At 56.8% G+C, this 17086-nt stretch overlaps 2 protein-coding genes across 7 annotated transcripts in view; one reads left to right on the top strand and one right to left on the bottom strand.

The window, feature by feature from the left end:
• The first annotated feature begins 4867 nt into the window (after positions 1 to 4867).
• On the top strand, positions 4868 to 7697 carry CAPS (calcyphosine). Its single transcript, XM_037994633.2, has 5 exons — positions 4868 to 5840; positions 5918 to 6024; positions 6098 to 6275; positions 6470 to 6676; positions 6749 to 7697. The coding sequence occupies exons 1-5, from the start codon at positions 5724 to 5726 to the stop codon at positions 6848 to 6850; spliced, it is 711 nt and encodes a 236-aa protein (XP_037850561.2). The 5' UTR covers positions 4868 to 5723; the 3' UTR covers positions 6851 to 7697.
• Positions 7627 to 17086, bottom strand: part of RANBP3 (RAN binding protein 3) — a 62567-nt gene continuing 53107 nt past the window's right edge. For all 6 annotated transcript variants that reach the window (XM_007994946.3, XM_007994947.3, XM_007994951.3 and 3 more), the window contains 8 exons: positions 16541 to 16644; positions 15745 to 15823; positions 14764 to 14866; positions 14115 to 14224; positions 12147 to 12267; positions 9982 to 10124; positions 9274 to 9460; positions 7627 to 9134 (listed from right to left, as the gene is read on the bottom strand). In XM_007994946.3, the coding sequence (XP_007993137.1) occupies positions 9091 to 9134; positions 9274 to 9460; positions 9982 to 10124; positions 12147 to 12267; positions 14115 to 14224; positions 14764 to 14866; positions 15745 to 15823; positions 16541 to 16644 (891 nt within the window). In that variant the 3' untranslated portion in view covers positions 7627 to 9090. The remainder of the gene's footprint in view (positions 9135 to 9273; positions 9461 to 9981; positions 10125 to 12146; positions 12268 to 14114; positions 14225 to 14763; positions 14867 to 15744; positions 15824 to 16540; positions 16645 to 17086) is intronic.

The raw sequence follows: 17086 nt of genomic DNA, 5'->3' as shown, positions 1-17086 counted from the left end.
CCCAGCACTCTGGGTCTTCCAGTTATACAGATCACTGGTAGAGAATGGCCAGTACTGGAGTCTGGGGATTCCCGTGTCATCTGGGGGTCCTATTTCCCGAAGGGGTAGAGCCACTGTGGAGTCAGGCGGCTGGTGGGGGGCTAGCCCGCGAAGTGCGCCCTGGCATCTGCCCCGCCGGCCCTTCAGAGTTACTTTCACTCTCAGCGGGTCCGTGTGTGCTGGCCGCCTCCCGTCCGCCTGCTCCCTCCCACGGCTCAGCCCGGGGGGCGGGGGCCTGTGACCCAGAGGGGTACGGAGGGGGTTCTGTGAACAGTGGGTCCCCGCTATCAGGTAAAACAGGATGGGGGGGGGGGGCAATTGGCTGCTTGGATTTTAGCCGCGGAGCAACCAGTGCCTTACAAGGTTCAGGGGCTAATTGGAAAGGTGACAGCCAAGGAGGCGGGTTCTCAACTAGGTCCTGCCATATGAGGATATATGGGATTTGATCCAAGTGGCCCGCACGCCCAGGTAGGAAAATCTTGGACTTTAGTGATGACAGCAAGTCAGAACGTCCCTTCAGGTGGCCACCCCACATCAAAGGCAGGCCATTCGGAGCGGCACAGAGTAATTAGCTTTCCCTTCCTGATCTCTATACTAAGATCATGGCCCCTCGCTCTTACTTCCTTGAAATTACTTGTAAGGAGAGAGAGAGGAGTGCTCTGGGCATTACCCATCCTGTAATAATTTGTAGTTTCTTCCTGTAAAGGAAGGTGGGTTAGAATCCCTGTAAAGGAAATCTGACTGATATCTAGTTGCAAGCGCCCCCCAGCAGCCCGGGTCAGAGACAGCCGCTGCCCAGATCGCGAACGCGCTCCGGCAGTCCAGATCGTGAGCGCGCACCGGTAGCCCGGGTCAGAGTTAGCCGTTCGGATGGCGACCGCGCCCCGGCAGCCCAGATCGCGAGCGCGCACCGGTAGCCTGGGTCAGAGTTAGCCGCTCGGATGGCGACCGCGCCCCGGCAGCCCAGATCGCGAGCGCGCACCAGTAGCCCGGGTCAGAGTTAGCCGCTCCGATCGCGACCGCGCCCCGGCAGCCCAGATAGCGAGCGCGCACTGGTAGCCCGGGTCAGAGTTAGCCGCTCGGGTCGCGATCGCGCCCCGGCAGCCCAGATCGCAAGCGCGCACCGGTAGCCCGGGTCAGAGTTAGCCGCTCGGGTCGCGACCACGCCCCAGCAGCCCATATCACAATTTAGATCAGACGAGAGCCAGGGGACGTCTCCCACCGTTCTCCGCTGGCAGTCTTATAGCGCGTCCGCCAGGACGGCGCCAGCTCCAGTTTCAGACCTCGCGAGTCACAGATTCAGATTCAGAACAGACATAGACAGACAAACGGAGACGAGCCGGCTCACCTATCAGTAGATCGATCCTAGTAGATCCATTGACCAGGGGTCTGGTGGGCTTGGGGAATCCCAGACGAGCCCCCAGATGTTATACCCAGACCGTTTGTTCCCCAAAGAAGACCACCAGAGTCCAGAGTCAAAGCCAAGCGGCAAGGATCTTTACTACAAGTTCGAACTTGGTCCCTCCATTCTACAGCATACAAGAGGGCCTCGAACAATGCGAGTGCTTGCTTTTTATAGCCCGATGTAAACAGGATATGTAAAGTTACAGGGAACAAGGTAGTTCTCTCGGTTACTGCATTACAATTGGTTAACATTATACATTTAGCATTCCTTATCGGAGATCTCCCAGGTGATGTTTTTCTGAAGTTTGAAAGAAATATGGAGGAATGTGTTTGTGCTGGGCTCAGGAAGTTGGGAGATATATGGGGGATGTGCCTTATTCCTTTCATGGCCAGGAGTTTGAGACCAGCCTGGCCAACATGGTGAAACTCCGTTTCTACTAAAAATGCAAAAATTAACTGGGTGTGGTGGCGCATGCCTGTAATCCCAGCTACTCGGGAGTCTGAGACAGGAGAATTACTTGAACCCGGGAGATGGAGGCTGTAGTAAGCCAAGATTGCGCCACTGCACTCCAGCTTGGGTGACAGAGGGAGACTCCCTCTAAAAAAAAAAAAAAAAAAAAAAAAATTCCTGGGCTCAAGCTATCCTGCCACCTCAGCCTGCCAAGTAGCTGGGACCGCAGGCATATGCCACCATGCGTCGCTGAGTTTTTTGCATTTTTTCTAGAGATAAGGTCTCATTACATTGCCCAGGCTGGTCTTGAACTCCTGGCCTCAAGTGATCCTCCTGCATTGACCTCCCAAGAAATTCTTACTAAACATGTAAAAATGAGATGCCAAAACAGCACTTCAATAATAGTGGTTATATTTTATAGTTCTCTACACAGACAAAAAAACAAAAAACAAAAAACAAAAAAAACTGCTTGTAACACTCATAGACATAAAAGTATTTTCTCTATTTAAATAATTCTGGATTGCAGTGAGCCCTCAGGATTTTGGCAGCCAGATGTCACCATGGTTTCTCATAAAACTGATGATGTTACATCAGTGGTGGCTTGAATCAAGATGCCGGGTTGCCTGTAACCTACAGATTCGTTTCAGACTCCAAAGGCAACCTCTTTTTTTTTTTTTGAGACGGAGTCTGGCTCTGCCACTCTGCCACCCAGGCTGGAGTATGATCTTGGCTCACTGCAACCTCCACCTCCAGGGTTTAAGTGATTCTCCTGCCTCAGCCTCCCAAGTAGCTGGGATTACAGGCATGCACCACCATGCCCAGCTATTTATTATTATTATTATTATTATTATTATTATTATTATTATTATTTGAGATGGAGTCTCCCTCTGTCGCCCAGGCTGGAGTGCAGTGGCCGGATCTCAGCTCACTGCAAGCTCCGCCTCCCGGGTTCACACCATTCTCCTGCCTCAGCCTCCCGAGTAGCTGGGACTACAGGCGCCCGCCACCTCGCCCGGCTAGTTTTTTGTATTTTTTAGTAGAGACGGGGTTTCACCGTGTTAGCCAGGATGGTCTTGATCTCCTGACCTCGTGATCTGCCCGTCTCGGCCTCCCAAAGTGCTGGGATTACAGGCTTGAGCCACCGCGCCTGGCCTATTATTATTATTTTTTAGTAGAGATGGGGTTTCACCATGTTGGCCAGGCTGGTCTTGAACTCCTGACCTCAAGTGATCCACCCGTCTCGGCCTCCCAAAGTGCTGGGATTACAGGCGTGAGCCACTGCGCCTGACCTCTTTTTAAAGTTATTTATTTATTTATTGAGACAGAGTCTTACTCTGTTGCCCAGGCTGGGGTGCAGTGGTGTGGTCTTGGTTCACTGCAACCTCTGCCTCCCAGGTTCAAGTGATTCTTTTGCCTCAGCCTCCGGAGTAGCTGGGATTACAGGCACCCACCACCGTGCCGGTTTTTTTTTTTTTTTTTGATACAAGTCTTGCTCCTGTCCCCCAGTCTGGAGTGCAATGGCGCGATCTTGGCTCCCTGCAACCTCTGCCTCTCAGGTTCAAGCAATTCTCCTGCCTCAGCCTCCCGAGTAGCTGGGACTATAGGCGTGTACCACCACGCCCAGCTAATTTTGTATTTTTAGTAGAGATGGGGTTTCACCATGTTGGCCAGGCTGGTCTCGAACTGCTGACCTCATGATCTGCCCGCCTTGGCCTCCCAAAGTGCTGTGATTACAGGCGTGAGCCACCGTGTCTGGCTAATTTTTGTGTTTGTAGTAGAGACAGGGTTTCACCATGTTGGCCAGGCTGGTCTTGAACTGCTGACATCATGATCTGCCCGACTCGGCCTCCCAAAGTGCTGGGATTACAGGCGTGAGCCACCGCGCCTGGCCAGTTTATTTATTTTTTAAGAGGCGGGGTCTTACTCTGTAACCCAGGCTGGAGTGCAGTGGTGCAATCATAGCTCACTGCAGCCTCCAACTCCTGGGCTGAAGCGATCCTCCTGCCTCAGCCTCCCGAGTAGGTGGGATTACAGGAACACACCACCATGCCTGGCTAATTTTTTGTGTTTTTTGTAGAGATGGGGGGTCTCACTATGTTGCACAGGCTGGACTCAAACTCCTGGGCTCAAGTGATCTTCCTGCCCTGGATTCCCAAAGTGTTAGGATTATAGGCATGAGCCACTGTGCTCAGGCAAGGCAACTTCTGACAATATAATTGCGCTGTGGGCGAGGTAAGGCCAGGCTTGGAGAAGGCTCCGATTGATGATTCTTAGTTCTGGGGGAACGGTGGGTCCCCAAACAGGGCCCATGTTGCAAGTCCTGGGAAACCCACCCATCTTAGCGGGCAGGTATATCCGACGTCTCTGTTGAAGGCCTTTGGTGAGGTGGCTTTGTCCCTTGAGGTTTATGTCCGGGATCAGGGCTGCTCCTCCACTTGGGGTCACAACCTCTGGCTCACCACCTTGTCAGGAGCGAGCCCACTAAGTCACATTTCAGGCCTGAAAACCAACAGCAAAACATCTGTAAAGACAGAAGTCCTGGCCGGGCGCGGTGGCTCAAGCCTGTAATCCCAGCACTTTGGGAGGCCGAGACAGGCGGATCACGAGGTCAGGAGATCGAGACCATCCTGGCTAACACGGTGAAACCCCGTCTCTACTAAAAAATACAAAAAAACTAGCTGGACGTGGTGGCGGGCGCCTGTAGTCCCAGCTACTCGGGAGGCTGAGGCAGGAGAATGGCCTGAATCCAGGAGGCGGAGCTTGCAGTGAGCTGAGATTCGGCCACTGCACTCCAGCCTGGGCGACAGAGCAAGACTCCGTCTCAAAAAAAAAAAAAAAAAAAAGACAGAAGTCCTGGGACTGGCTTCTAACGAACGCCAGTGACAAGCCTTGTGGGGCAGTGAGCAGAGGTGTCCCTCATGCTCAGTTCAGTCCCTGTGGGGTTGCAGGACCTGCCCTTGGAGGTGGGCCTGGGCAGGAGGTCTTGGGGCCCCAGGACCTGGGGCTTTTTTTTTTTTTTTTTTTTCTTTTTGAGATGGAGTCTTGCTCTGTCGCCCAGGCTGGAATGCAGTGGTGTGATCTTGGCTCACTGCAACCTCCACCTCCTGTGTTCAAGAGATTCTCCTGCCTCAGCTTCCTGAGTAGCTGGAATTACAGGTGCCCACCACCACGCCCAGCTAATTTTTGTATTTTTTAGTAGAGACGGGGTTTCACCACGTTGGTCAGGCTCATCTCGAACTCCTGACCTCGTGATCTGCCCACCTCGGCCTCCCAAAGTGCTGGGATTACAGGTGTGAGCCACTGCGCCCGGCCCACCTGGGGCTTTGTTGTTGTTGTACAATAGAAACAGGGTCTCTATATGTTCCACAGGCTGGTCCAAACTCCTGGGCTCAAGTGATCCTCCCACCTAGACCTCCCAAAGTGCTGGGATTTCAGGCATGAGCCGCTGTGGCCGGTCAGAACCTGGGGCCCTTTTTGAACTTTGATTCCTCAGCAATTTTGTCAGCCCTGGCTGGGGCTGAGAAGCCCCCGTGAAGCCCAGAGAGGGAAAGGGACCTGACCAGGGTCACACGGGAATCATGCCTCAAGCCTCCCCAACCACGAACTTGTCTCCTTCCACCCAGGGCATTTCATCCCCTGCAGGGCAGTGGCCTGCCCCTCCTCCTTGCAGCCAGGAAGGGGTGCAATGCCACAGGGATCTGGCTGTGTCCCAGGCCCTGTGGGGCTGGCAGTTGAGTAAGCAGTCAGGCTGGGTGCACCCATCCCTCCCCTTCCCCTCCCCTCCCCTCCCTTCTCCCCCCAGTCCACTGTCTGCCAGCACAGTGCATTCATGCAGCTGGGTCCTGCCCCGTCTCCAGAGGCACCTCCCGCTAGCAACAGTCTCCCCAGGCACGACACAGCTAACAGAAGGCCCGGCAGGCAGGACTCTGGGACAGACGCAGGCCAGGTGAGAGCATCTGAACAAGGGGCAGTTGGCCAGGGCGGGCTTGTGGGAGTCCCCACCTTGACCTCTCTCCCTTCCAGCTGCCCAGAGAGCCCAGACCCAGCATGGACGCTGTGGACGCCACCATGGAGAAACTCCGGGCGCAGTGCCTGTCCCGCGGGGCCTCGGGCATCCAGGGCCTGGCCAGGTGAGCTGTCCCCTCTCGCCTTCCTGACTCTGGCCCCTGAGACCACTGTTCCAACCGTGTCCCCTGTCCCCAGGTTTTTCCGCCAACTAGACCGGGACGGGAGCAGATCCCTGGATGCTGACGAGTTCCAGCGGGGTCTGGCCAAACTCGGGCTGGTGCTGGACCAGGCGGAGGCAGAGGATGTGTGCAGGAGGTGGGACCGCGACGGCAGCGGGACGCTGGATCTGGAGGAGTTCCTTCGGGCGCTGCGGGTGAGCCCCCACCTCGCAGTCAAGGCGTGTGCCCTGGGCGTGAGGCGACAGAGGATGCTGAGATGTGGAGACAGGGACTCCTCCCCAAGAGCTGCTAAGAGGCGCCTGCCAGGGGTGACAGCCCCAGTGCTCTGCAGTGTCTTGGGGGTTTGGGTCTGCTACCCAGCACCCCCAGTCACTACCTCCTGTCCTAGCCCCCCATGTCCCAGGCCCGGGAGGCAGTCATCGCAGCTGCATTTGCCAAGCTGGACCGCAGTGGGGACGGCGTAGTGACAGTGGACGACCTCCGTGGGGTGTACAGTGGCCGTGCCCACCCCAAGGTGCGCAGTGGGGAGTGGACCGAGGACGAGGTGCTGCGCCGCTTCCTGGACAACTTCGACTCCTCTGAGAAGGACGGGCAGGTGGGTGTCTGCGCAGGGGTTCCCCTCCCCAGGCAGTTCCTGGGCCGCCCCCTCACGGCCCTCTGTTCCCAGGTCACGCTGGCGGAATTCCAGGACTACTACAGTGGCGTGAGTGCCTCCATGAACACAGATGAGGAGTTTGTGGCCATGATGACCAGTGCCTGGCAGCTGTGAGCAGCTCCGGGCTCAGCCCTGCTGCCCTGGCCTGTCACCCCCCACCCCCGCTGGAGGCCTCCCTTCCCTGGGCAGCCACACCACAGAGTGGGGAGGGGCAGGTGGGGGAATGGAGGCTGCAGGACCGGCTAGACCAGGTCCCTGCTGGGCCACCAGGGGGAGGTGGGACAAAGGTCCTAACACGAGTCACTGGCTCAGGACCCCAGGGAGAAAAGCTGTCCCCACCCAAGCCATGCTGACCTGAGGCCTTGCAGCCCCTGCGGATGCCCCCGCCAAGGTCCCGATCCCCCCCACCCGGCCTGCTGCTCCCCACCCCTCCCTTGCGCGTCCCCCAGGAAGCCAGGCGAGCCCGGCTGGAGGCTGTGGGTGGAGGCTATCCTGGAAGGCAGTCTGGACCTGCCCAAGTGTGGAGCGAGGGGCAAAGGGGCATCCTAACCTCAGAAACCAAAAAAAAAGCCTTTGAAAAAAACATCTGTAAAACATCAACCCCCAATCAGAAGATGGCAATGGGGAATTTTTAAAATAGTAGTTCATATGTCCAGCGAGCCCCGTGTCTACACTCTCATGAGCAGCCCGAGGCTGGGAGCCCTGGGCGGGGGCTGGGGGTAAAGTGTGGGTGGCGGTGGAGAGAGCAGGGCTGTGGCTGGATTCCAGTGCTGGTGACACGCGGGGTGGGAGCATGAGGCCCCAGGCTGCCGGAGGTCCTGGCCTGGGGAGGTGGAGGCCATTCCTGGTCAGGGGCTTCCTGAGGCCCCTGGCGCATGCAGAGGCCAGGGTTTTAGTTAAAAGTTTAATGTAGTTCCCAAATACATTTCATATGACAATCTTACATAAATGTTCCAAAACACATGGGCGTTATCTCGTTGTACTCGTCACTAGCTGGCTAAGGCTTAAAGCAGAGACGTGTGACTGGGTCTCTCGGGAGGGCCTCTGGTTCTTCCCTGGCTCAGGCTTGCTGGGGGCTGTGGGCCAGGGCTCTGGCGACCTAGAGGTGTGGGCGGCACAGCTGCAGGAGGTCTTCTCTTAACCCTCCAAGGGTGGGGCTGGGAGATTTCCTCTGAAGTCCCAAAGAGGCCCTGTGCCCAGGGGACCTCCTCAGCCTCCCTAGGTGGGTGGTGCCAGCTGGTTCTTGGCCACACCCCAGCGTCAGGTGGGCACAGGCGTCCACTCCAGTGTGCTGTGTGCTTGGGAGACCGCCTATTCTGGGACCAGCTCCCTGGCTCTTCCACCAAGACCTGGTGAGGGTACCCCTCTGCCTCTCAGAGGCCCCTGGCCCTGGACAGTCCTGGGGGCAGTGACACCTGTGGCTGGGGAAGGGATGGCCAACAGCGGAAGCAGTTTGCGCCTGGTGCCTGATGATGGTGAACCATGTGACAGATGGAGACAGGAGTCGGGGGACCCTGGGGACCCTTCCAGGTCCAGTGACCTTTTCCTAGATAGGCACTCTCCAGGCCTAGGACAGACAGGGCCCCAACTCCTCATCACCCCGTGACTCAGCCTGGAGGTACCTGGGGTGGGAAACAAGTGACCCCCCCAACCTCAGAGGCCAGAACCACTGGTGGGGGACAGGGACCTCAACGGAGCTGTGCCTGCTCAACGCCTGAGAGCATCTTGACCTAAGAAACCAAAACAAAGCCTTTGAAAATGAAAAGAAAAACAGATGTAAAATATACACCCCCAATCAGAGAGGGGAAGCGGGAAATGAAGATAGTAGTTAACAGCATGTCCAATGGGCCCAGTGTCTACACTCAGAGCAGTCCTCAGGCTGGGCGGGGGTCCCAGGACTGTAGTCGGGGAGCCCCAGGCAGGGGCAGAGGGCCAGCTGCTCCCCACAAGGGCGGGGCCCCGCAGCAGGGAGGGAAGGGTGTGGGCAGCGGAGAAGCCAGGGGCTCTGGCTGGACCCAGAGGCTGGCGACACGCAGGGTGAAGGAACGAGGTCTCCAGTCCCAGTGAGAAGCCGTGACAAGTCTTAATGTGCCATTTCAATTCGAAGGAGGGGAGGGAGGAAATGTTCTTGTTTGTTTCGCTCATCAATATGATGAGGTCTCATGTCCCAAACCACATTCAGGCAGTTCCCGAGTCTGCTTTTGAACAGGACGTGCGGGTCCAGACTGTGGCCGGCCCAGCGGGGTGTGTGGTTCCCGGCCCCGCACCTGGACGCTGCCTGCGGGGTGGGGGCGGGTGGGCGGGCGGACAGACGGACAAAGCAGCAGCCTGGTGTGCAGCCGGGCTCCCGGCCGCTATGTGCTCCCGGTCGTCTGCCCGTCCCCTTCGTCACCAGCACCTGCAGGGAAGCAGCAGCCCCGCGTCAGGATGGAGCCCGCACTTCCTAGGTCTGGCCACTCCCGCCAGGAGATCAGCACTGGATCAAGGATGGTGGGCAGCTCCTTTTATCCCCCCAGGGTAGGAACCACCAGACTCACCAGCTGCGGTGGCCCCTGAAGGAGTCAGGACATCGTCATCGTCGCTGTCATCCTCCTCGTTGGACGGGGCTGCCCCAGGTTCAGGCGCGGGCATCTTGGCCTCCTGCTCCTGCTCCACACGGCTGCGCAGGGCCAGGATGCGGTGGTGCAGGGCTGCGTACAGCTGACCCGTGTCCTTGGAGCTGGCCTGGGACGGGAGGAGGGTATGAGACCCCCGGACCCCAGTCCTACCCTCTCCTGTCTTCTGCAGAACACAAGTGCCAAGTCCCAAGGTTCAGAGGTGACACTGCCACAAGGCCTTGTGGGGAGGCCACCGGCCCCGGGCCCTGGGCCTGCCGGCCTCTCCCTGAAAGGATGCCACCACTCCCAGGTGGCTGGGAGTATCCCAGAGGTCAGGGTTGGTGGACTCGACTGTGACACCATGACACAGGACAGAGGTGACCGCCCCACAGGGCTTTTAGCCTTGAACACATCACAACCCCTCAGCCAAACCCCAGCGGCTTCTCTGGGGTGAGAAGAGGACGAGGACCATGATCTCTATTCCTGAAGGCTGGGACTGGCAGGTCCCATAGTGCTTCTGGTGTCCCAGGCAGCACCTGAGGCCCCTCCCTGCTCCCCTCCCCACCGTCCTGCTTATCTGTGTGCCCAGGAACCCCCACATGGCCGGCGGAATGAGGGGTCCCAGATGCACCCGCGTGGCTGGCTCACCGAGATCAGGAAAACCTTCACGCCCTGGTCCTCGGTGTCCATGGCTGTGATGCGAATGCTCTTCTCGCTGGCCTTGTCGATCTGCATCTGGGCCCAGAGCTTGGTGTTGAGGATCAGTCGCAGGCTCCCTTGGGTCCGCATCACTGCAACCAGCAAGGCCACTCAGCCCTGGCCCCCACCCTAGCCACCTCCCAAACAGGCAGCTCTGAGAGCCAACACAGTCCAGAGGGAAAGCAACATCACCGCGCAAAAGCCCATGATCCTCCCGGGACCTACCCACAGAGCAAGACTTCTCCCTGAGGCCAGCCCTGGCACACCTGCTCCCGGGGCGGGGGTCCTCCTCCCCTAGCCGGACCACTGAAGGCCACAACTGTAGCTGGCCGCACAGGCTGGTGCTGCAGATTAGTGGCCAGAGGCCACATGAAGTTTGTGGGAGGTTGTGTTTGGTCCACACAGGGGGATACCAGGATGGCAGTTCCCTTGGAGAAGGGGGGATGAGACAGGAGCACGGGTGGGCTGTGGGAGGCAGGGACTGACACTCAAGGTGTGTGCGCTTCCTGTGTGTGTGAGACATCGGCCTCCGTGGGAGTCCACGCCCTCCTGACTGGCCTCCCCGGAATGGGCCAGCCCTGCCCTCTGGTTTCCTTAGAAGGCAGAGTAGGACCACAGCTTAGCGCATCCACGGAGAGGGGACAAGAGGACTGAGGGCAGCAGATTACGGAGGGAAATGGGAGGGCCCTGACTCTCTAGAGGATGGAACAGCCCCGCACCAGGCCTGGGCCCACCCCATGGACTCAGCCAAGTCCCTGTCTTCCTGCCGGCCGCCTCTCCCCACTGGAGCAGACCTGGAGAGGGTCAGAAACTTGTCCCCCTGCCCTGGCTCAGCAAACAGATATCCCTGAGCCCAGGTGCCCACCTCAGAGGCCGAGTGGGAGAAAGACAGGGGTGATTCTGCTCCTGTTGCCACGGGGCTACAGGCTGATGACCCAGGCAGAGGGGATGACCTGGGGGCTCAGCGCTCTATGTCCTCTCCTTCCACTGACATTTGAACATTTCCACGAGACAAAAGGAAAAACACAAGATGTCCATAAGGCTGGGCACGGTGGCTTATGTCTGTAATCCTAGGACTCTGGGAGGCCGAGGTGGGCGGATCATCTGAGGTCAGGAGTTTGAGACAAGCCTGACCAATGTGGAGAAACCCTATCTCTACTCAAAGTATAAAAAAATTAGCCAGGCTTGGTGGTGGGTGCCTATAATCCCAGCTGCTCGGGAGGCTGAGGCAGGAGAATTGCTTGAACCTGGGAGGCGGAGGTTGCAGTGGGCCGAGATTGCGCCACTGCACTCCAGCCTGGGTGATGGAGTGAAATCACTTTTAGAAGGAAAAAAAGGACACGCCCACATTTCAAATGTGCACACACGGCTGATTTCCCTAAGTGGGTGTGTGTATGCGGATACTCCAAGCTCAACGTCCACCAATAGGGAAAAGTCCATTAACAGTGGAATATTAACATAAAAGTTTTTCAAAAACAGTATACTTTATTTTTTTTGAGATAAGAGTCTCGGTCTGTCGCTCAGGCTGGAGTGCAGTGGCTCAATCTTGGCTCACTGCAACCTCCACCTCTCAGGTTCAAGCAATTCTCCTGCCTCAGCCTCCCCGAGTAGCTGGGATTACAGACATCTATCACCACGCCTGGCTAATTTTTGTATTTTTAGTAGAGACAGGGTTTCGCCATGTTGGCCAGGCTGGTCTTGAACTCCTGACCGCAGGTGATCCGCCCACCTCGGCCTCCCAAAGTGCACCGTGCCTGGCCAAAATTTCTCTTTATCAAGAGATTAGACTTGATGTTTGATTTTGTTTTCCTTTCTTTCATAAACCTGCCACTTTCACTGTCAGAAAATCAGTTTAAAAACGTCCATAGACTTTTGTCCATTTCGACACTCAGAGAGTCCCGGACAAGCCGGCAGCGGGAGCCAGTGTGCGAGGGTGGTGTTGAGGGCTATGTGCAGGGAGTGGGTTTGGGGGGCAGCTCTCAGCTCTCATGGGGGACCGACTCTGTGCCTTGACTCTCACAAGGGTAGTGTCAGGATCTCCCCAGCTTCGTTCCCTTTGGAATGGCACAGTCCCCAGTCCTCCTGTGGCCACAGCCCAGCCCTCTGCAGCTCACCTAGTCGGGACTGTAGCGTGCCGTCGTCCGTGGATGCCATGTCATTGAGTCTGAGCAGCCCCCGGCCTCTCTCCACCCAGGACTGTGAGGTCTTGTCGAAGACAAACAGCTTGCACTGCATCTGGAACACAGTAGCCGCCGGTGAGCAGGGACCCCAGCTGGTGTCCTGCTGCAGCCACACCCTGAGAGTCGCCCTTTAGCCTGTATGGACTGCCAGGGCTGGCCAGTGATGGCCTGGGGGCCACTTCGGTCAGTGTTTTTGTCCTGCCCTCAAGCTAGAACAGGCTTTACGTTCTAAAAGGGGTATCGGAAATTAAAAGAATCACTAAGGAAATGAAAAGCAAAACAACAGTGAGAAACCTCTCTGCGCACTCTAGGATGGCTGTACCCACGGGGGGAAGCTGGAACCCTCACACACTGCCGGTGGGAAGGCCGCACGGTGCCACTGCTGTGGAAGAGAGTCTGGCGGCTCCTCAAAGTGCTCAACAAGGAATTACCACACGCTCGGGCAATTCCATTCCTCGGTGTGTACCCAAGAGAAATGGAACATCTGTTCGTGTTCACACACAGATCGCACATGAACGTGCACATTCGCCGTAGCCCAGCCTCAAGGAGCAATGGACGGATACATGTGGCCTGTCCCCACAGTGCATCTCACTCAGTCTTAAGGAAGAATGAGGCTCCAACCCCTGCCGCAAGGTGGATGAACCCCTGGCTCAGTGAGAGAAGCCAGACACGAAAGGCCACATAGTGCACTGACGCCATTTATATGAAACGTCAAGGACAGGCAAAAAACAGAGACAGGAAGTGGATTTGTGGCTGCCAGGGGCTGGGGAGGGAGGAGGAGTGACTGTGAACGGACAATGCTCTTTCTGGGGGAATGGGACAGTGTTCTTTTTGGGGGCAAAAATGTACATTAGATTGTGGTGAAAGTTGTCTGACTCTGTGAATATACTAGAAACCATGGAATTGTATGCTTTAAAAGGGTGGATTATATAGCATGTATACTCTTATTTCAGTACAGCGGTTGTGTATATATAAACAAAGAAAAATACAAGACAGACACTCCTACATGGCTTTCCACATACCCGCTAAGTCAATCTCTTTAAACATGAACAGATTACAAAATGTAAGTGGGGAAAAAAAAAGCAGTGTTCTTAAAAACCCCACAATACGCCACCTGGTTTACAGACACAGACACATGCTTATGTGCCACAGGAGAGGAAGCAGATGGATGCTGCCCAACCTGGGTGGTGTGGCCTCAGGAGAAGGGGATGGGGGATGCCAACAGGGGACAGTGGGATGGAAGCTCTGGCTGCACCTGATTTTTTTCCCACGAAGACACCACAGGATGTCAGGTGACAAATACAGTTAGCTCTGGGTTACAAGAGATGTTTGTTATGACAGTCTTTGTCATTCCCTGAACCATCAAGAATGTTTCAGGCTGGGCGCGGGAGCTCACACCTGTAATCCAGCACTTTGGGAGGCCAAGGCAGGCGGATCACATGAGGTCAGGAGTTCAAGACCAGCCTGGCCAACAGGGTGAAACCCCGTCTCTACTAAAATACCAAAATTAGCTGGGTGTGGTGGTGCACCCCTGTAATCCCAGCTACTCAGGAGACTGAGGCACGAGAATCCCTTGAACCCAGGAAGCAGAGGTTGCAGTGAGCCAAGATCGTGCCACTGCACTCCAGCCTGGATGACAGAGTAACACCCTGTCTCAAAAAAATTTAAAACAAAACAAAAGAGTGTCTCAAACAGATCCTCCTCCTCTGAAACCAAAGACATGCAAGAAACCCCTTGTAGAGAGAGCCTAAGCTCTCTACAAGCGCCACCAACAAAGTCCCAGAGCGTAGGGCCAGTGGCCCCTCTGTCATCTCAGGGGTAGGCCTGTGTGCTCAGAGGATGTGCGCCCAGCCCTTGGTGCATGGAAGACCCAGGGCCATCGAGGAGGGGCCGGACCCTCACCTGTAACACATTGCTCTCCGCCTCCTCCCCGGTGATGACTTCCACTTTTTCCAGCAAACACTTCCGCGCTGTTGCCTTGGTGTAGGCGGCCGCCGACTCGGCCAGGGACTCTGAAAAGTTATTGGCCAAAAAGACTAATTATTTGGCGAGGGGAGAGCGTGCAGCTCACAGGAGATGAGATGGTCGGTTCTGGTCTCAAGGATGCCAGCTGCCCCTGGCAGGCCCGACCTGGCAACCCAAGTGGTCCCTAGACACAGCCAGGGCACACGGTCTCGGAAGCTGCAGGGAGACCATCTGGGGGCCAAGTGTGGCCCTAGACTCTCCTGTTCCTGCTGAGCAGAGGACAGGGGGACAGTGAGGGACTCCTCCACGCCTGCTGTCTGCGCCTCCCCACCCTCCCCACAGCCACAAGGCGACACAGCCCCTCGACTAAGAGTCTTATCGTAAACCCCTGTCTCTGCTCCCTGCAAGGCAGGACCCTGGAGGTCACGGCCCCGGCTTAGTAGCTGGTTGACGTGTGGTCGTTACTGCTGCGGGAGTTGGGCCCCTCATCCCTCCCGGCTGGGGGTGTGAATGGACCCAGCATCCCCTCATCATCCCCCAAGATGACCTACCATGAGCCCCATGCAGCGGCGGGACGGTAACATACCTTTCTCAGGGGTGGCCTCCTGGGACGAGGACTCAGACCCTGACTCGACAGCTGCATTTTCCCTGTTGGCATCTGAACTGACCTCATTTAATTTGGGGGGGCTCTGCAGGCATACAAGGAAGAGGGAGCTTGTGTGGTCCTTCAGCTGCAGCTCTGAGCACCTCTCTGCCTGGCCCCCAACACCATGCTGCCCCCAGCACTGCTGCCCGCTCCTGGTGACACCCTGAACTGCCTGGGAGCTCCCCACGTGGTCCCTCAGGCAACAGCAGGGGGTGAGTGCCGCCAGCCGACAGTCCCCTCGGACCACACTGGACACTCCGTTTGGGTGAGGCAAGACTTTGACTATTTCATTGAAATAGAAAAAAGGCAGCGTGGCCATAAAGGAAGAGAAGCTGCAGAGTCCTTAATGCAGCATAACTCAAGACAGCTAGAGTGACCAGGCAGCTCAGGACAGGCCCTCACGCAGTCACAGTGGAGCTGGGTGGAATCAGGAAGAAAAAGGAACACATGTAAAGAGGTAGGCAAGCCATTCTAGAGCCCTCTCCCAGGCTGGCTGGGCTCCTGGGAACGGAGACAGGCCTTTCTTGCACCCAAAGCCTTGGCCACGGTTATGCTCACAGGAGCAGGGAGGCCGGCAGCCCTGTCCCACACGACTTTTGTCAGTTGGCCTGGTGGGGAGGAACCGTGGACTCTGACTGCCAGCAGGGCCCTGCAGCCTCCGGGGAAGCCCATCTTGGGATGAAGCTGGCCCTGGTCAGCAGGGAGGAGAGGGGAAGAGCGAATGCCAGCTCCTGGGCAGCCAGTGGCCCTGGCCAGTTTTCACGCCAAGTCTGAGCAGGGTCTTCCCTCTCTCACTTGTTACTGAAGCCATCCCCATCTCACAAAGGACAACAGAGCAGCCCCGCTTTCCATGTCCCCTCGATCTGGGGCTGGTGCTGAGCACCTCTGGTCCCCAAGAACATTCCCAGCACGGCCACTCACCAAAACTCGCTCGCTCATGTTCTGGCCAAATACAAATTTGTTGCTGGAGGCGTCAGCACTATTGGTTGAGTTCTCTAAACTGAAGAGAAGATGTGCAGTGAGTGTGGGGGCGTCATGTGGGAATGTGGCTAGGCAACTGTGTGGGCACCCACGGAGCACACAATGGCGCAGAGGGCACAGTGGAGGGGTCTCCCCTACTGTGCACAGGGTGGCGTATCAGAGGCAAGAAGCCACATGCCTCCCTGTGCCATTGGAAACATGAGCCCTTAGCTCGCTCTGACGGAGGGACCCACAGCATGAGGGAAGCCACCTTCCACCTGCTCGGCCCGCCCATCTCCCAGGCGAGACACGCTTTCTTCTGAGATACCTGGAGGGGCAGCTGGGCCGTGGGTAGCATCACCCCCAGCCACGTCAATCAAGGGCATGCTGAGGTCTTTGCCCCAGGTGCCCAAACCCAGGATAAGGAGGTGCCTCTAGCCTGCTCTGTTCTGCTCTGGGCATGAGGTCCGCAAGACAGAGGGCATACTCCAAGGGCTGGGCTGTATCCTCCATGGGCCCCTGGACAAGCCCACAGAACTCTGGTCCTGTCTCAGGCATCCAGTGAATCGCAGAACAAGGCCTACAATCCTGGCCCACCCACGGTTGTGCCCAGAGTGGGGAATGAGAGACGGGCCCAAGAGCAACCTGGATTGTGGGTTAGAGTCAGGCACAGGGACCACAGACCCCTCTGTGGCAGAAGCCCTTGCAGCCACCTGCATCCCCATGCTAGGCTGGCCGCTGGGCCTGAGACACACACCTGGAACTGATATACTGAAGGAAATAGTTCGTTGCGGTTGGCGTGTCTGCGCTGGGGTGTCCAGCATTCTCCATGTCAGCTTCGTCCACGCTCTCATTGATCAGCTGGGAATGAGACAAAGCGCTCAGTAATCGGGGGTGGGGTGGGGGGTGGGGTGGTGTCTGCAGAGCCCCTGAGCTGCATGGAGCTGCCAGGAGTCATGAGCCCTCTCCTGCACCCTCGTGGGTATGCACGTGCATGTGCTGGGGGGCAGGGCTGTAATCAACTCCACCACCTTTTGCTTTAACAGTTAAGAAGGAAAGAGAGCTCATGAGGCTTCAGGGAGCCTTTTCCATCTCGTTATAAAACCACACCTAAGCTGGCCTCTTGGTCAACGCTTTGTACGGAGAACACAATGTTACAAAGTTGGTGTTTTGGGGGGTTTACTATTAACATGATAGAAACAGCATTTCTTGAGGGCCTCTTTCCTACCAGTTGCTATGCTGAATCTGTCAAATGCACGATCTGCTTTAATCCTCATGAGGCCTGAGAGGGGGATGTTAGGGA

The sequence above is a fragment of the Chlorocebus sabaeus genome, chromosome 6 (genome assembly GCF_047675955.1).
Source record: "Chlorocebus sabaeus isolate Y175 chromosome 6, mChlSab1.0.hap1, whole genome shotgun sequence".
In the NCBI taxonomy this organism is placed as follows: Eukaryota; Metazoa; Chordata; class Mammalia; order Primates; family Cercopithecidae; genus Chlorocebus; species Chlorocebus sabaeus.
Note: the sequence above shows the minus strand (reverse complement) of the source record. Positions and strands in the feature narration are given on the sequence as shown.

Excerpts from the sequence above, each read along its gene's own strand:
- CAPS (XM_037994633.2), top strand. The coding sequence starts at position 5,724 with ATGCAGCTGGGTCCTGCCCCGTCTCCAGAGGCACCTCCCGCTAGCAAC. Across the intron at positions 5,841-5,917 it reads CTGGGACAGACGCAGGCCAG|CTGCCCAGAGAGCCCAGACC; the intron begins GTGAGAGCATCT and ends TCTCCCTTCCAG. Across the intron at positions 6,677-6,748 it reads CCTCTGAGAAGGACGGGCAG|GTCACGCTGGCGGAATTCCA; the intron begins GTGGGTGTCTGC and ends CTCTGTTCCCAG.